The sequence below is a fragment of the Lampetra planeri genome, chromosome 56, assembly GCF_965212315.1.
Source record: "Lampetra planeri chromosome 56, kcLamPlan1.2.h2, whole genome shotgun sequence".
NCBI lineage: Eukaryota > Metazoa > Chordata > Hyperoartia > Petromyzontiformes > Petromyzontidae > Lampetra > Lampetra planeri.
The window spans coordinates 5,553,394-5,570,440 of NC_136162.1; the positions used below are offsets into that span (position 1 = coordinate 5,553,394).

Below are 17,047 nucleotides of genomic sequence, written 5' to 3' on the forward strand. Positions count from 1 at the left end.
CGTGGGAGGGAGACAAAGGCGGGCCGGGCGTTTGAAGTCATCTCTAGTCTATAGGTATCCTCTAAAGTCATATTCTTAGGTTTTTTCGGTAAAGTCACGTAGGTAAAAAATTTAAATTAAACGTCATGATTTTTTTTATTTTACTTTTATTAATTTTAATTTTTTACCTACGTGACTTTACCGAAAAAACCTAAGAATATGAATCCTTGCAGTCACGAAAGCTTCAAATCTAGAATCCTCTAAAGTCGTCTATAGCCTAGTCGCCTATAGTCGACGTCGTTTCACCCCCTGCCCCCCTTGCCACCCATAGAAGTGACTACCCCTCCCCCCTGCCTCCCCAGCACGTGGAGGGCAAGGGGCAGAGGGCAGGGGGCAGAGGGCAGGGTGGGGGTGGATGTGGGTTGGGGGTCATCTCTCGCCGTTACCGTGCCGAGCACCCAACCACCCCATCATTGGCGGCGGCGGTGGTGGCCGTGCCATCAACCCCATTGGTCGGGGCGAGGTGCTGCTTAGCCGGGCAGCACCGCACCGATGAAGGAGGGACCCAACACGGGCGCGGGTGCGTTGGTGTGGGTTGGGTCCTCCCAGTCTGGTGTAACCCAGGCCAGATTGTAGGCAGGCCAGCCTGAGTGTTGCAAAGTGGCCACAGATGTTCCTTTAACCCCCTTCAACCACCCCCCCCTCCCCAACACGTTTCACAGGCATTGGGGTGGTAGGCCATGCCAGTAACTATTGGCCAAGCGTAGATAAAGACAAAGATCCCGCTCGTGTTGCCCGAGTAGGCTGTTGTTGTTAGCGAGCAGCACCTATGAAGGCTGGCAAGGCCACACGTGGGGGGGGGGGGGCTAGCACCACGCCCGGCCGTCTTTGTATCTCCTAGCAGAAATGTTTTTACATCGCACCGGGTGCTCATTCATTTGAGGCTGATGAGACCTAGGGGAAGCCCAGGACTGGTTAAGGTAACCGTCACTGGGTGGTGGCCGTGAGCGGGAATCGAACTCGGGCGGCCGGGTTTGTAGCGCAGCGCGCTAACCGCTACACGACCGCTCCCCGCACACACACCCACGTGCACACACAGACGTGCACACACACGTGCACAGACACACATACATGTGCACACACACACACACGTGCACACACAGACGTGCACACACACGTGCACAGACACACATACATGTGCACACACACACACGTGCACAGACACACACACGTGCACACACAGACGTGCGCACACAGACACACACGTGCGCACACACACACGTGCACACACACACACACGTGAATACACACAGACACACACACGTGCATACACACACACAGATACACACACGTGCATACACACACACAAACGCATACACACACACAGACGCATACACACACACGTGCACACACACACAGACACACACACGTGCACACACACACAGACACACGTGCACACACACACACAGACACACACAGGTGCACACACACACAGACACACACACGTGAATACACACACAGACACACACACACACAGACACACACAGACACACACACAGACGTGCACACACACACGTGCACACACAGACACACACACGTGCACACGCACAAAATCTCTTCCACAGCCTGGGGAATTTCGCTTCGAAAAACTGGTCGATCCACATTTATTAACCGTCTTTTTTAACTCCAAAAAACCACCGCCGGATATGTAAAAAAAACAACCGCCGCACGCAACACAAGTCGGCCTCTTTAACCTGCAGCCGTGCCAACCCGAGCGTCGTTCCTTCGTCCAGCGTTTGGGACACACCGTGGCAGAGCGAAACGTCGAACGTCGTGCAGGGGATAAACCACGGCGGCGACCAGAATACCCCCCCCCCCGTCCCCACCGATTAGCGGCGGTTGGCTATGTACGGAGCGCGAAATAAACTATTTTTAAATCCTTTATATTAAGTTCACTTGCTTGCTTGCTTACGACCGTGCAAATCTTTCGGTCGTTTTTTAACCCACTTCCCGTCATCCAATCGAGCTGACATTTTGCACACAGACTCGTTGTGCGTGACAATTTCTTTTCGCGTAAATTTTTTCCAAAATTGTACACTTTTTAGGACTAAAATATTATATTTAATTACCAATTGCTCAATGGTGCAATGCAATCATCTGACCCATAGGTGGCAGCCATCTCAAGCCAGAGGACGAGAGGACTCTAGCCGCCACGCATATAAAGGATTTATAGTGAAAAACTTAGTTTTTACGGGTTATACTTGTTCGTTATTTTACCCACTGAGCTATGCAGCTGTGCTGTCCGAAGCGGCCCGGCTATCAAAAATTATAGCTCAACAGAGTGGGCGGCGTATCATCATCATCATCGCGTGGAACTTTACCGCAGCAGCCAAATGTTCTGAACGCGTGACGTTGATTCAGGAGAAAGGACCCACGTGACCACGGGGAGAGAGTGCGGGAACACACAAGCTCAAAATTATTCAGCAGGCGTCAGGATCGGGATTGAACCTACCTCCCGGAAACCAGGCGAGGTAGTGAACATCTCCTAGCCACCGTGGTGATGATGACAGAGAGAGAGACACGCAAACTCCAAATATACAGCAGCAGGCGTCAGGGTCGGGGTCGAACCCACGACCTCCTGTATACCAGGCGAGGTAGTTAACATCTCCTAGCCACTGTGATGATGATGAGAGAGAGAGAGAGACACGCAAACTCCAAATATACAGCAGCAGGCGTCAGGGTTGGGATCGAACCCACGACCTCCTGCATACCAGGCGAGGTCGTCAACATCTCCCCTAGCCACCGTGGAGTTAACCGTACAACACGCTATGAATCCGATGAGCTTCATAGCTCATCGGATTCTCCCGGGATAAATCGAGTCTCTGATTATGACACACACACACCTGCCGGATTGTAATTTGCATTCGAAACTTTGACTTGAAAATATGGGGGGAGGAGGACGGGTAGAAGCGGCGGCGTGCTTCTTAATAAGCGGAGGACACGGTCAAATTACATTAACGGATTTTATTTCGATTTAAAGCTTTCGTGACTGCAGGGATTCATCTTCTTGGTTCTTTCGGTAAAGTCACGTAGATGGGAAATAATAAAATAATAAAAATAAAACATAATAAAATAATATAATAATATAAAATAAAATAGTTATATAATATTATAATATATAATAATATATTAAAAAAATAAAATAATATTTCATTTTATTAAAACATACTAATTATTTTATTATGTTTTTTTTTCCCCATCTACGTGACTTTACCGAAAGAACCAAGAAGATAACGGATTTTAAATGACAATTTTTTTCTCCCACCAGGCCGGCTGACTCGGAGCTCGCTTGGAGCTGGATTCGAACCCGGGCACCACAGAGACCCGTGCCCGCTCAGTGTTTCTGGCAAGGCATTTGCCCCACGCCACCCCCACGCCACCCCCACGCCACCCCCACGCCACCCCCACGCCACCCCCACGCCACCCCCACGCCACCCCCACGCCACCCCCACGCCACCCCCACGCCACCCCCCACGCCACCCCCACGCCACCCCCACGCCACCCCCACGCCACCCCCACGCCACCCCCACGCCACCCCCACGCCACCCCCACGCCACCCCCACGCCACCCCCACGCCACCCCCACGCCACCCCCACGCCACCCCCACGCCACCCCCACGCCACCCCCACGCCACCCCCACGCCACCCCCACGCCACCCCCACGCCACCCCCCACGCCACCCCCACGCCACCCCCACGCCACCCCCACGCCACCCCCACGCCACCCCCACGCCACCCCCCACGCCACCCCCACGCCACCCCCACGCCACCCCCACGCCACCCCCACGCCACCCCCACGCCACCCCCACGCCACCCCCACGCCACCCCCACGCCACCCCCACGCCACCCCCACGCCACCCCCACGCCACCCCCCACGCCACCCCCACGCCACCCCCACGCCACCCCCCACGCCACCCCCACGCCACCCCCACGCCACCCCCACGCCACCCCCACGCCACCCCCACGCCACCCCCACGCCACCCCCACGCCACCCCCACGCCACCCCCACGCCACCCCCCACGCCACCCCCACGCCACCCCCACGCCACCCCCACGCCACCCCCACGCCACCCCCACGCCACCCCCACGCCACCCCCACCCGCGCTGAGAAACCCGAAATATCCAACCACCCCAAACCCCCCTCTGGAAACGCTCAATTTATTTAGCGTTTTAAAAAAAAAACTAAAATCTACCCCGCGAGGTTTTAAAAAAACAGAAAAAGTCAACAAAAAACGGCCAGAGCAAGTAAAGCCAACACTATTCGGTTCTTTCGGTAAAAACACGAAAAATTTAATAAAAAGAATATTTTATTTTAGTTTTTATAAATAAAATAAAAAATAATAATATTTTATTTAATTTTTCTACCTACGTGACTTTACCGAAAGAACCAAAAAGTATGGATTCCTGCACTCACGAAAGCTTTAAATCAAGATTCAAGTAAAGCCTCCCCCCCCAAGATGAACGCGTGATCAGTTACTAGGCGGGACTATTTTGGTAAACAAACACAGTCGCCCGCGTCCCCCACCCCCCCACCGTGTTACTTCTCAATTCAACAAACGTGATGTTGTTTACGTTAGTTCACAGGCAACATGACAGTTTAACGGGAGAGTGGTTTGCAAAATTGCTCCCAGTGTGTATCAGTCAAATTCACGTGTTCTCATGAGCGGGGCGAGTTTTGCACTTCTATTGAAGAACTTGAATATCAGCGCTGTTCCTCATATAATCAAACACCCCCCAGGCACCTCCGATTAGCAGGGTTGATCTACGTACGGTGCAAAAGAAGTTCAACATATCTACATAGACTCACAGAGGCCCATAGGAAAACAGTGACCCACAGTTTGTTGTCCTTCCCCCGCAACTCTGATTAGCACGGTTAGTCGACATACGGTTTGAAAGAAGTTCAACATATCTGCATACATAAGACTCGCACAGAGACCCACAGACTCAGAGAGACCCACAGACTCAGAGATACCCACAGACTCACACAGAGACCACAGACTCACACAAAGACCACAGACTCACACAGAGACCCACAAACTCACACAGAAACCCACAGACTCACGCAGAGACCCACAGACTCACGCAGAGACCCACAGACTAACACAGAGGCCCACAGACTCACACAGTGACCCACAGACTCACACAGAGACCCACAGACTCACACAGAGATCCACAGACTCACACAGTGACCCACAGACTCACACAGAGACCCACAGACTCACACAGATCCACAGACTCACACAGAGACCCACAGACTCACACAGAGACCGACAGACTCACACAGAGATCCACAGACTCACACAGAGACCACAGACTCACACAAAGACCACAGACTCACACAGAGACCCACAAACTCACACAGAAACCCACAGACTCACGCAGAGACCCACAGACTCACGCAGAGACCCACAGACTAACACAGAGGCCCACAGACTCACACAGTGACCCACAGACTCACACAGAGACCCACAGACTCACACAGAGATCCACAGACTCACACAGTGACCCACAGACTCACACAGAGACCCACAGACTCACACAGATCCACAGACTCACACAGAGACCCACAGACTCACACAGAGACCGACAGACTCACACAGAGATCCACAGACTCACGCAGAGACCCACAAACTCACACAGAGACCCACAGACTCACACAGAGACCGACAGACTCAAACAGAGATCCACAGACTCACGCAGAGACCCACAGACTCACGCAGAGACCCACAGACTCACACAGAGACCCACAGACTCACACAGAGACCCACAGACTCACACAGAGACCCACAGACTCACGCAGATACCCATATACTCACAAAGATACCCACAGACTCATAAAGAGACCCATAAACTCACGCAGAGACCCACAAACTTACACAGAGACCCACAGACTCACGCAGAGACCCACAGGCTCACGCAGAGACCCACAGGCTCACACATACGTAGCACAGTGGGCTACGTATGGCGCGAAATAATTTCAACGTACATACAATAGGTTTCTGTTCTCACCGGTATCATTCTCTGATGAGCAGGGTTGGCTACATACGGTGCGAAAGAAGTTCACCATACATACAAACACAACCGCTAGCCTGCTCAATTTAACTGTGTAATACATTTTATTGTCCCTGGGTAGTAAGTATTATTTCCTAATTGCTGATGCCTCAAAATTACAGAAAATGGCTATTATTCCCCACAAACTTTGCTTTTGTGACCAGGACAGTGATATTTTGAAATTAACCTATTTTCAATGGGAAAACGGGAGCGCTTTCACCAGGATCTACTGGACTTTGAACGCCGCTACCAAGGACAGTATAACGAGAACATGATGGGAGACTACATTTGCGGGCTGATTCATGAAAGTGATTTACAGTATAATCGTAAATCTAGATAAACTACTCACTTCTACCCACCAACTCACCCACCAACTCACGCACCCACCCACTCACTCACCCACCCACCCACCAACTCACCCACCCACCAACTCATCCACCCACCCACTCATCCACCCACCCAACCACCAACTCACCCACCAACTCATCCACCCACCCAACCACCAACTCACCCACCCACTCACCCACCCACCCACTCACCCACCCACCCACTCACCCACCCACCCACCCACCAACTCACCCACCCACCCACCAACTCACCCACCCACCCACCAACTCACCCACCCACCCACCAACTCACCCACCCACCCACCAACTCACCCACCCACCCACCAACTCACCCACCCACCCACCAACTCACCCACCCACCCACCAACTCACCCACCCACACCAACTCACCCACCCACCCACCCACCCACTCACCCACCCACCCACTCACCCACCCACCCACCCACCCACTCGCCCACCCACCCACCCACTCACCCACCCACCCACCAAATCACCCACCCACCAAATCACCCACCCACAATCAGGTTAAACGGCCAGGACTAGCAATGGTTGGTAAAGCCCAATTTAAAGAGGCGAGTTTTCAAAACAGAACTCAGATTGCCTTAACGACTCTGATCACCTTGATGCCAAAGGCACAAAGCGTTGTGTGTTCCAAACCCTGGGAGCTGCACGCTGCCAAAAGCCACATCACCCCAGGAAATGAGCCTTGACCCCCCGAGTACTTAAAGGCGATCTTAAGATCTCAGGGACCTCGTTGGAAGTTTAACAATAGATCAGTTCCCGCAGGGCATTGAGGGGATAGCCCATGTCTAATGCTATATATGGCTTCTATAACGGGTGAACCGGGGGGCCACGGTGGCTAGGAAATGTTAACTACCTCGCCTGGTATACAGGAGTTCGTGGGTTCGATCCTGACTCTGACGATGCCTGCTGTATATTTGTAGTTTGAGGGATATCTCTCTTATCATCATCATCACGGTGGCTAGGAGATGTTAACTCCATCGCCTGGTATACAGGAGGTCGTGGGTTCAATCCCGACCCTGACGTCTGCTGCTGTATATTTGGAGTTTGCGTGTCTCTCTCTCCCTCTCCCCCCGTGGTCACGTGGATTTTCCCTCTGGGTCCTCCGGTTTTCCCCCTCCACGTTGAGAATCAACATCACAAGCGTTTAGAGTCTTTGGCCTACTGTTATGAATTTCCACACGACGATACATACAAACAAAACACGTGGATCACCGTGTAGCAGAAAAAACATTTTTAAATATATTTTTGATATTTTTTTATAAAATTATTTTTTATATATTTTTTTTTATAAAAAAAATTTTTGGTCCTGGGTAGTAAGTGTTATTTTCTAATTGCTTACGCCTCAAAATTACAGAAAATGGCTATTATTCCCCACAAATTTTGCTTTTGTGACCAGGACACAAAGGCTAAGTTAATCATCCACTCCATTAATAACGCTGTGTAACAAATGTGTTTTTTTCTGGGTAGTAAGTGTTGTTTCCTAATTGCTTACGCCTCAAAAGTGCAGAAAACGACTATTAGTCCCGACAAACTTTGCTTTTTGTGACCAGGACAGTGATATTTTGAAATTTACCTAATTTCAATGAGAAAAAGTGGTGTGCATGTGTGCGTCATTCCTTCACTTAAAATCCAGGTCACAAAATCAAAGTTTGTGGGGAATAATAGCCGTTTTCTATACTTTTGAGGCATACGCAATTAGAAAATAATACTTACTACCCAGGAACAAAAAAAAATATTTCATAAAAAAATGAAAAAAACTATTTTTCTGTTACACGGTGATACTGTATCTATAATATATGCTGCATTGTCTTTGAAACTGATTGGCAACACACTAGAAACAGCTTTCTTCATGGCCAAGTCTCAGTGTCAGACCCAGAGAACAACGTCACAAGGCGAATAGGACAATTCGTTGTTGATGCGTGCTTAGAAAACTAAAAGTTAGACGTTCTCTTTAAATTCATTTCAACGGAAAATGCATGCGCGCGTAGATTCATGTTAATGGGAGTCGGGGCGGTGAATGTTTTGACAAAGTAAATTAAGTAACCGCCGTGCGAGTTGATCACAGAAAAAATAGACCAACTCCTTTATATTTCGATTTAAAGCGTTCGTGACTGCAGGGATTCATATTCTTGGTTCTTTCGGTAAAGTCACGTAGAATGGAAATAATAAAATTATAAAAATAAAAACGTAATAAAATAATTCTCACGACGTTTCGGCCATACCGAAAGAACCAAGAAGACCAACTCCTGTTTCACACGTAGGCTTTCGCGAAACGCGAGGATTTCTCCACAAATCTGGCTATCGCCTGATGAAGCCAGTTGTGATTACCGGCGAAACGTCGTACTCGGATTGCAAATGTTGTGGTTTTGCTCTCCAACACACCGGTGAGTTGTTGTACGAATACAATAACCTAAACACTACACTATACACTACTATACACTACACTATACACTACTTTACACTAGACTACGCACTACTTTACACTATACACTACTATACCACACTATACACTACTATACACTACACTATACACTACTTTATACCACACTACGCACTACTTTACACTGTACACTACACTATGCACTACTTTAAACTATATACTACTATACCACACTATACACTACTATACACTACTTTACACTATACACTACAGTACACTACACTATACACCACACAATACACTTGTGCTGTACTAGTAACGAATTGGCCACGTTCTGTTTACGTGACAAACCTTACTAATTGGCCGTGTCATGTTCGGGTGGTGGTGGGTTTAACGACACAACATTTATATATTTACGCGACCTAACCCCCCCCACCCCACCATGTGTTAGAGATGACAAACCCCACGTGTGTCCTAACCTTTTGGGCCACAGGAACCCCCCACGACTCGTCACATCGCGTTCCGGGGAGGTGCCCGTTTTGCCAGCGATCGCTCCAAGATAAGCCCCTCAACAGCTACACTCACTGTGTGATCCCTACCCCCCCAAAGAGTTAATCACATTACATGCAGTGCATTGTTCGTTCTACCCACACTGTGCTCATCATCACAAGCAAAGACCCCGTAGACTGGAGGGGGCAAGTGCTGTTAGCGAACACTTTTGAAGGCCGGCACGGCGCGCGAGGGGGTGGGTGGTCAGCACCACGCCAGACCGGCCGCATTTGTCTCCCCAGTGGCGATGTTTTACGCATCGTACTGGGTACTCATTTGAGGCTGAGTCGACCTAGGCGAGGCCCAGGACCGGTTCAGATAATCGTCACTGGGTGTTTGGCCGTGAACGGGAATCGAACTCGGGTGGCCGGGTTTCGTAGCGCAGTGCGCTAACCGCTGCGCCACCGCTCCCCATCGCAAACAAAGACAAAGATCCCCCGTATAGCCTGTAAGACTGTGGGGGCAAGTGCCTTCACCCCCCCCCCCCCCCATTTGTCAATGTGTAACTTTCTCACTGGAAAAAGAAAAAAAAGCGCTTCACGGCTCACTGGATTCTCTACCCAGCCTACATTTAACAACATTAATCCGACACCAATTAAATAACGGCGGTGATCAAATGTGCGATGAGAACAACAACAACAAACAGAAACACCAATGCGATTGTTCAACGCAAGGGCCCATCCATTTAGTACGTACTGAGGTCCCATCCATTTAGTCCGTGCTAAGGCCCCATCCATTTAGTCCGTGCTAAGAGCCCATCCATTTAGTCCGTGCTAAGGCCCCATCCATTTAGTCCGTGCTAAGAGCCCATCCATTTAGTCTGTGCTAAGGCCCCATCCATTTAGTCCGTGCTAAGGCCCCATCCATTTAGTCCATGCTAAGAGCCCATCCATTTAGTCTGTGCTAAGGCCCCATCCATTTAGTCCGTGCTAAGGCCCCATCCATTTAGTCCGTGCTAAGAGCCCATCCATTTAGTCCGTGCTAAGGCCCCATCCATTTAGTCCGTGCTAAGGCCCCATCCATTTAGTCCGTGCTAAGAGCCCATCCATTTAGTCCGTGCTAAGGCCCCATCCATTTAGTCCGTGCTAAGGCCCCATCCATTTAGTCCGTGCTAAGGCCCCATCCATTTAGTCTGTGCTAAGGCCCCATCCATTTAGACCGTGCTAAGGCCCCATCCATTTAGTCCGTGCTAAGGCCCCATCCATTTAGTCCGTGCTAAGGCCCCATCCATTTAGTCCGTGCTAAGGCCCCATCCATTTAGTACGTGCTAAGAGCCCATCCATTTAGTCCGTACTAAGGCCCCATCCATTTAGTCTGTGCTGAGAGCCCATCCATTTAGTCTGTGCTAAGAGCCCATCCATTTAGTATGTGCTAAGGCCCCATCCATTTAGTAGGTACTCAATGGATGGTCCCTACAGTTCGCGTCCCAGAGTATTTCTGACTTACAATGCCAAAAGGCGCGTTTCGGACCATTCACAACAGCGTTGTGCGCTTTTTGACAGTTTTGTATTCATCGGTGTTTACTCAGTGACGGATTATCCTCGGAGCAAAAGTAGCAAATGCTACGGGCCTCGCGCGCCGAATGCTTTCAAGCTATCAATTCCGGTGCAGTGATTCTGCACTTGCTCTATGACTATAGTACTAGACCGCCTTCAACTTTTTTATGAACGACTGGGTGTTTAGGGTTAGCGATTTGTCGCGTTATCTGGCCGTATAGCAAATGGAAAAAATACAATTACTTTACAATACAAGTACAAATTTGGTGTTTTAATGTTTAAGTTTTTTTGAGGCCCCTTTATAACATACTAGCGGGAAGTACCCGGCATTGCCCGGGCGAAAAATATATTTCAAATCTTCTCTTAAAAACCATACATATACATACACAGATACTAAGATATTGTGAAAGCCCAGTGGGCCGTTTGTCCATTTCTCCACCAACAAAATTATAAGAGGCTTGCACAAGTCCAAAAAGTTATAGATGCTACAGGCCCGCACTAGCTTAAACCGGCACTGTGTTTACTGCATCATCATCATCGCCGTTATTATTGTCTGTGTCCCCACTTCGCTCTCAGTAGGGGCCATCTCCATCACCTTCGGTTTAAATCAAAGAAATACAAAAATCCCCCCCCCCCCCCCAAATCAACTTGCAAGGCCGCCTTGATCCAGCGCTGCGTAGACATTCGAGCACGTGGCCGACCCGGCTGAGGTTTCGCACTCTCTGAGTCTCATCAGCAGTGCCTTTGTCGGCCACCACCCATCGCCACAGCAGAACCACATGGACGATAGCGCGTTGTTTACGTCTATTGCTCGTAAGGTCGCACACCCCCGGTTTAGCACGGTTGGATACGTACGGCGCGAAAGAAGTTCAACACACACACGTGAAATACATTGTTCCAGGTGGGCCCATCATCTGTGCGAAACACCACACAGTGTGTTGTTACTTTGTTCCAATTTTTCGTGATGCTGATGATGATGATGGTGGTGATGATGCACATGGCGTTCCTGTTGATGCCAGCGAGGGTATTGATGATGATGACAATGAAATTGGTGATGATGATGGTGGTGTGGTGATGGTGTTGGTGTACATCAACGTGCGTCTCGAGTATTTGGCTGCTAGAGTCTCCACTGGATCACGACGACGAATGCGCCACCGATTGCACCTTGAGAGCCATCACTCGTGGCCAAGCTCGCTTCTGACAACAACCACAACAACAACGAGCTAACGATTCAAAGCCTTACACACCTGGTAAAAGCACCACCACCACAACCACCACCACAACCACCACCACCACAACCACCACCGCCAACAACAAATAAGACATTCGCGAAACCTCACTTACTTGAGAAAATATCTCTGCCCAGATTGCGTCTTGGCCATCTCCCATCCGGGAGGCAGCGGTGCTTCGTCTCCCACATCATAGGAATGCTGACGGAGATGAATCTGCCCTTGGCCCTGCTGCTGCTGTTGCTGCTGCTGCTGCATTGACGGTGGCCCTTGACCCCCAGCGGACACGGCCGACAAGGAGCCCAGCACCCCGGGCGAGAGGGCCAGCGACGCGGGCGACGAATTGGCTCTGATGTGAGTCGGCATGAGAGGCGACAGCGCCCCAGCCGCTGCGGCCGCCGAGTTCGACGACGACGATGATGAAGACGACGACGACGATGACGAGGAGGATGAAGAGGATGAAGAGGCCGAGGTGGATGACGACGGAACGACAGCCTGATGGTCTGTGGTCAAACCACAGCCAACGCCGACGCTGCTGCTGCTGCTCGATTGCCGTGAATGCGAGCCGCCGCCAACGCCACCGGTAGCGTCGGGCTGCTTGAAGAACGAATCGGGCAGCTTCCTCATCCTCATGGGCAACTGCTGGGGGACGTTCGCCGACTTGGGGTTCATCACGGCGTTGAAGAGCGACTCGAGGTCGCTGTCCGAGTCGCCGCGCACGTGCAGTACTTGCTGGGGGCTCTGCGTGCCAGACATTGGATCCATGCTGATGGCAGCCGTGCGCTGTGGAGGTTTACTCCCTGTTCTTTGAGCGAGTGTCGTTTCTTCTGTGTGTGTGTCTCTCTCTCTCTCACCCCTGTCTTCACGTCTTTTTGCTCGATTTTTTTCTCGCGGATTTGGTCTTTGATGGGTTTTGTCGTCGCGGCCGGCAAACGCGCGCTATCCAAAGTGCGTCGCCTTCACACGCGCGCGCGTCATCACAGGCGCGTCTTCACGTGTGTGTGTGTCTTCCTTCGGAAGGGCCCCCCCCCAACACACACACACACGCTTCCCCTGCCAGCTATAGTCGGTTAAGTCGTCGACGAAGTTGTAGAAGCGTTCGTTAAACGATTTAAAACGCTACAAACTCGATGTGTTTTTTAAACCACACACACTCGCGCGCGGGGTACGGAGAGTGACGTCTCCTCCTCTCGCTGGGTGTTGCTGCTCTTCGCTGAAAGTTTCCGACAAGAAGTCTGACAAAACAAAAAAGAAACGGAATAATTAGTTATTATCCTTACCGACGAGATCCTAAGATCTCCCCCGTAACATCACTCGTGCACTCGCCACAACAACCACGAAACAACTCCAGAATAAAGCAGCAACTACATTGGAAAGAAAACTCCCCAAAAACTTGTGAAAGTTTTGGAAACTCCGTACGTCGACAGCACTCCGAGCTCGGTAAGGCGAACGAACGGCGGGGGGGGGGGACTCGAAACGTGAAATGGTCGAGCGAATGTGAAACAAACAGAAAATAAACCTCACCCCCTCTCACCCTCTCTCACCCCCTCTCTCCTCCAGCTCGAATCATCAAAAGTCTCTGGTGACAAACAATTGCTGGGGGAGGGGAGGGGAGGGAAGGCGCTTCACGCGAAACAAACTTTTGCCCGCCCAACAAACACGACGTCTGTTGCTGTTGTTTGTTGTTGTTGTTGTCTTGGTCGTCGTCAGAATTCTCCGCGTAGCTGCGACTCAAACTTACGTGGCGAGTTGAGTTTAAACGGGAGCGCTGCTGCTGCTGCTTCGTCTTCTTGGCGAAGAGACGGCGATGATGATGATGGTGGTGTAAGGCTGCAGTGCCGTGTGTGGGCTGGGCTCACGACGGCGAAAAGTTGCTAGGGCTGATGGGGGGTGGGTGGGTGGGTGATGTTTTTGTTCAGAACGTCAGAGCGTTGAGTGTGTGTGTGGTGTGTGTGTGTGTGGATGTGTGTGGGTGGGTGGGGATGTGTGTGTGTGTGGGGGGGATGTGTGTGGGATGAGTGTGTGTGTGTGGTGTGTGTGTGGGATGTGTGTGGGTGGGAGTGGGATGTGTGTGTGTGTGTGCGGGGATGTGTGTGTGTATGAGATGTGTGTGGTGTGTGTGTGTGGTGTGATGTGTGTGTGGGGATGTGTGTGTGTGATGTGTGTGTGTGGGAATGTGTGTGTGATGTGTGTGTGTGGATGTGTGTGTGGTGTGTGTGTGTGGGATGTGTGTGGGTGGGAGTGGGATGTGTGTGGATGTGTGTGTGTGGGGGAATGTGTGTGTGTGGGGATGTGTGTGTGTGGATGTGTGTGTGTGTGAGGATGTGTGTGTGGTGTGTGTGTGTGGTGTGTGTGTGGGATGTGTGTGTGTGTGTGTGGTTTGTGTGTGGGGATGTGTGTGTGTGGTGTGTGTGTGGGATGTGTGTGGGTGGGAGTGGGATGTGTGTGTGTGTGGGGATGTGTGTGTGTGGATGTGTGTGTGTGGGATGTGTGTGTGTGGGGATGTGTGTGTGTGTGGATGTGTGTGTGTGGATGTGTGTGTGTGGATGTGTGTGTGTGGTGTGGGGGTGTGTGTGTGGGATGTGTGTGTGGTGTGTGTGGTTTGTGTGTGGGGATGTGTGTGTGGTGTGTGTGTGGGATGTGTGTGGGTGGGAGTGGGATGTGTGTGTGGGTGGGGATGTGTGTGTGTGGATGTGTGTGTGGTGTGTGTGTGTGGTGTGTGTGTGTGTGGGGATGAGTGTGTGTGTGTGGGGATGAGTGTGTGTGGGTGGGATGTGTGTGTGGGTGGGATGTGTGTGTGGGGATGTGTGTGGGTGGTTTGTGTGTGGGGATGTGTGTGTGTGGGGGATGAGTGTGTGTGTGGTGTGTGTGGGATGTGTGTGGGTGGGAGTGGGGTGTGTGTGGATGTGTGTGTGTGTGGATGTGTGTGTGTGGTGTGTGTGTGGTTTGTGTGTGGGGATGAGTGTGTGTGGGATGTGTGTGTGTGCTCGCTAACAGCACTTGCCCCAGCAGTCTGTTCGGGCTACTCGGGGGATCTTTGTCTTTGTGTGTCTGTGGGGGTGGGTGGATGTGGGTGACAGTGGAGAATGGTAGATGGTGGGTGGGTGTGTGTGGGATGTGTGTGTGTGTGGGGATGAGTGTGTGTGTGGGGATGAGTGTGTGTGTGGGTATGTGTGTGGGATGTGTGTGTGTGTGGGATGTGTGTGTGTGTGGGGATGAGTGTGTGTGTGGGGATGAATGTGTATGTGGGGATGATTGTGTGTGTGGGCTGTGTGTGTGCTCGCTAACAGCACTTGCCCCTACAGTCTGTTAAGGCTATACGTGGGATCTTTGTCTTTGTTTGTGTGTGTGTGGGGATGTGTGTGTGTGTCTGTTAGCGCGCAGCGCTACGAACCTTGCGACCCGAGTTCGATTCCCGTTCCCCGGCTAACACCAGTGACGATTATCTGATCCGGTCCTGGGCATCCTCTAGGCCGACTCAGCCTCAAATGAGTACCTGGTGCTGTGCGTAAAAGCATCGCCACTGGGGAGACAAAGGCGGCAGGGCATGGTGCTGGCCACCCACCCACTCGTGTGCCGTTCTGGCCATCATAGGTGCTAACAGCACTTGCCCCAGCAGTCTGTTCGGGCTACACGGGGGATCTTTGTCTTTGTTTGTCTGTGTGGGGGTGGGTGGATGTGGGTGACGGTGGAGAATGGTAGATGGTGGGTGTGGGGATGTGTGTGTGTGTGGGGATGTGTGTGTGTGGGGGATGTGTGTGTGTGTGGGGATGTGTGTGTGTGTGGGGGATGTGTGTGTGTGTGGGGATGTGTGTGTGTGGGGGATGTGTGTGTGTGTGGGGATGAGTGTGTGTGGGGGGGGATGTGTGTGTGTGTGGGATGTGTGTGGATATGGATGTGTGTGTGAGGGATGTTTGTGTGTGTGGGGATGTGTGTGTGTGGGATGTGTGTGTGGGATGTGTGTGTGGGATGTGTGTGTGGGATGTGTGTGTGTGTGGGATGTGTGTGTGGGATGTGTGTGTGGGATGTGTGTGTGTGTGGGATGTGTGTGGATATGGATGTGTGTGTGCGGGATGTGTGTGTGTGGGCGGGATGTGTGTGTGTGGGATGTGTGTGTGGGATGTGTGTGCGTGTGGGATGTGTGTGTGTGTGTGGATGTGTGTGTGGGGGATGTGTGTGTGGGGGATGTGTGTGTGGGATGTGTGTGTGTGTGGGATGTGTGTGTGTGGGATGTGTGTGTGTGGGATGTGTGTGTGTGTGGGATGTGTGTGTGGGGGATGTGTGTGTGGGGGATGTGTGTGTGGGATGTGTGTGTGTGGGATGTGTGTGTGTGGGATGTGTGTGTGGGATGTGTGTGTGGGGGATGTGTGTGTGGGATGTGTGTGTGTGGGATGTGTGTGTGTGGGGGATGTGTGTGTGGGATGTGTGTGTGTGGGATGTGTGTGTGTGGGATGTGTGTGTGTGGGATGTGTGTGTGTGTGGGATGTGTGTGTGGGATGTGTGTGTGGGATGTGTGTGGGATGTGTGTGTGTGTGGGATGTGTGTGTGTGGGATGTGTGTGTGTGTGTGGATGTGTGTGTGGGGGATGTATGTGTGGGGGATGTGTGTGTGGGATGTGTGTGTGTGGGATGTGTGTGTGTGGGATGTGTGTGTGTGGGATGTGTGTGTGTGTGGGATGTGTGTGTGTGGGATGTGTGTGTGTGTGGGATGTGTGTGTGTGGGATGTGTGTGTGTGTGGGATGTGTGTGGGATGTGTATGTGTGGGATGTGTGTGTGTGGGATGTGTGTGTGTGGGATGTGTGTGTGTGTGGGATGTGTGTGTGTGGGATGTGTGTGTGTGTGGGATTTTGTGTGTGTGGGATGTGTGTGTGTGTGGGATGTGTGTGTGTGTGGGATGTGTGTGTGTGGGATGTGTGTGTGTGGGATGTGTGTGTG

The 17,047-nt window shown here is 51.4% G+C and overlaps 1 protein-coding gene and 1 long non-coding RNA gene across 3 annotated transcripts in view; one reads left to right on the plus strand and one right to left on the minus strand.

Moving 5' to 3' along the window:
- The window catches only part of LOC144735685 (transcriptional coactivator YAP1-A-like), a 102,273-nt gene extending 89,396 nt beyond the window's left edge, over nt 1-12,877 (minus strand). For both annotated transcript variants that reach the window (XM_078618162.1, XM_078618161.1), the window contains exon 1: nt 12,228-12,877. In XM_078618162.1, coding sequence (XP_078474288.1) covers nt 12,228-12,877 — 650 coding nt within the window. The remainder of the gene's footprint in view (nt 1-12,227) is intronic.
- LOC144735687 (uncharacterized) lies at nt 11,550-13,596 on the plus strand. The gene is made up of 2 exons (XR_013588674.1): nt 11,550-11,784; nt 12,250-13,596. It is a non-coding gene; the product is annotated as an uncharacterized LOC144735687 (long non-coding RNA).
- The last annotated feature ends 3,451 nt before the right edge of the window (nt 13,597-17,047 follow it).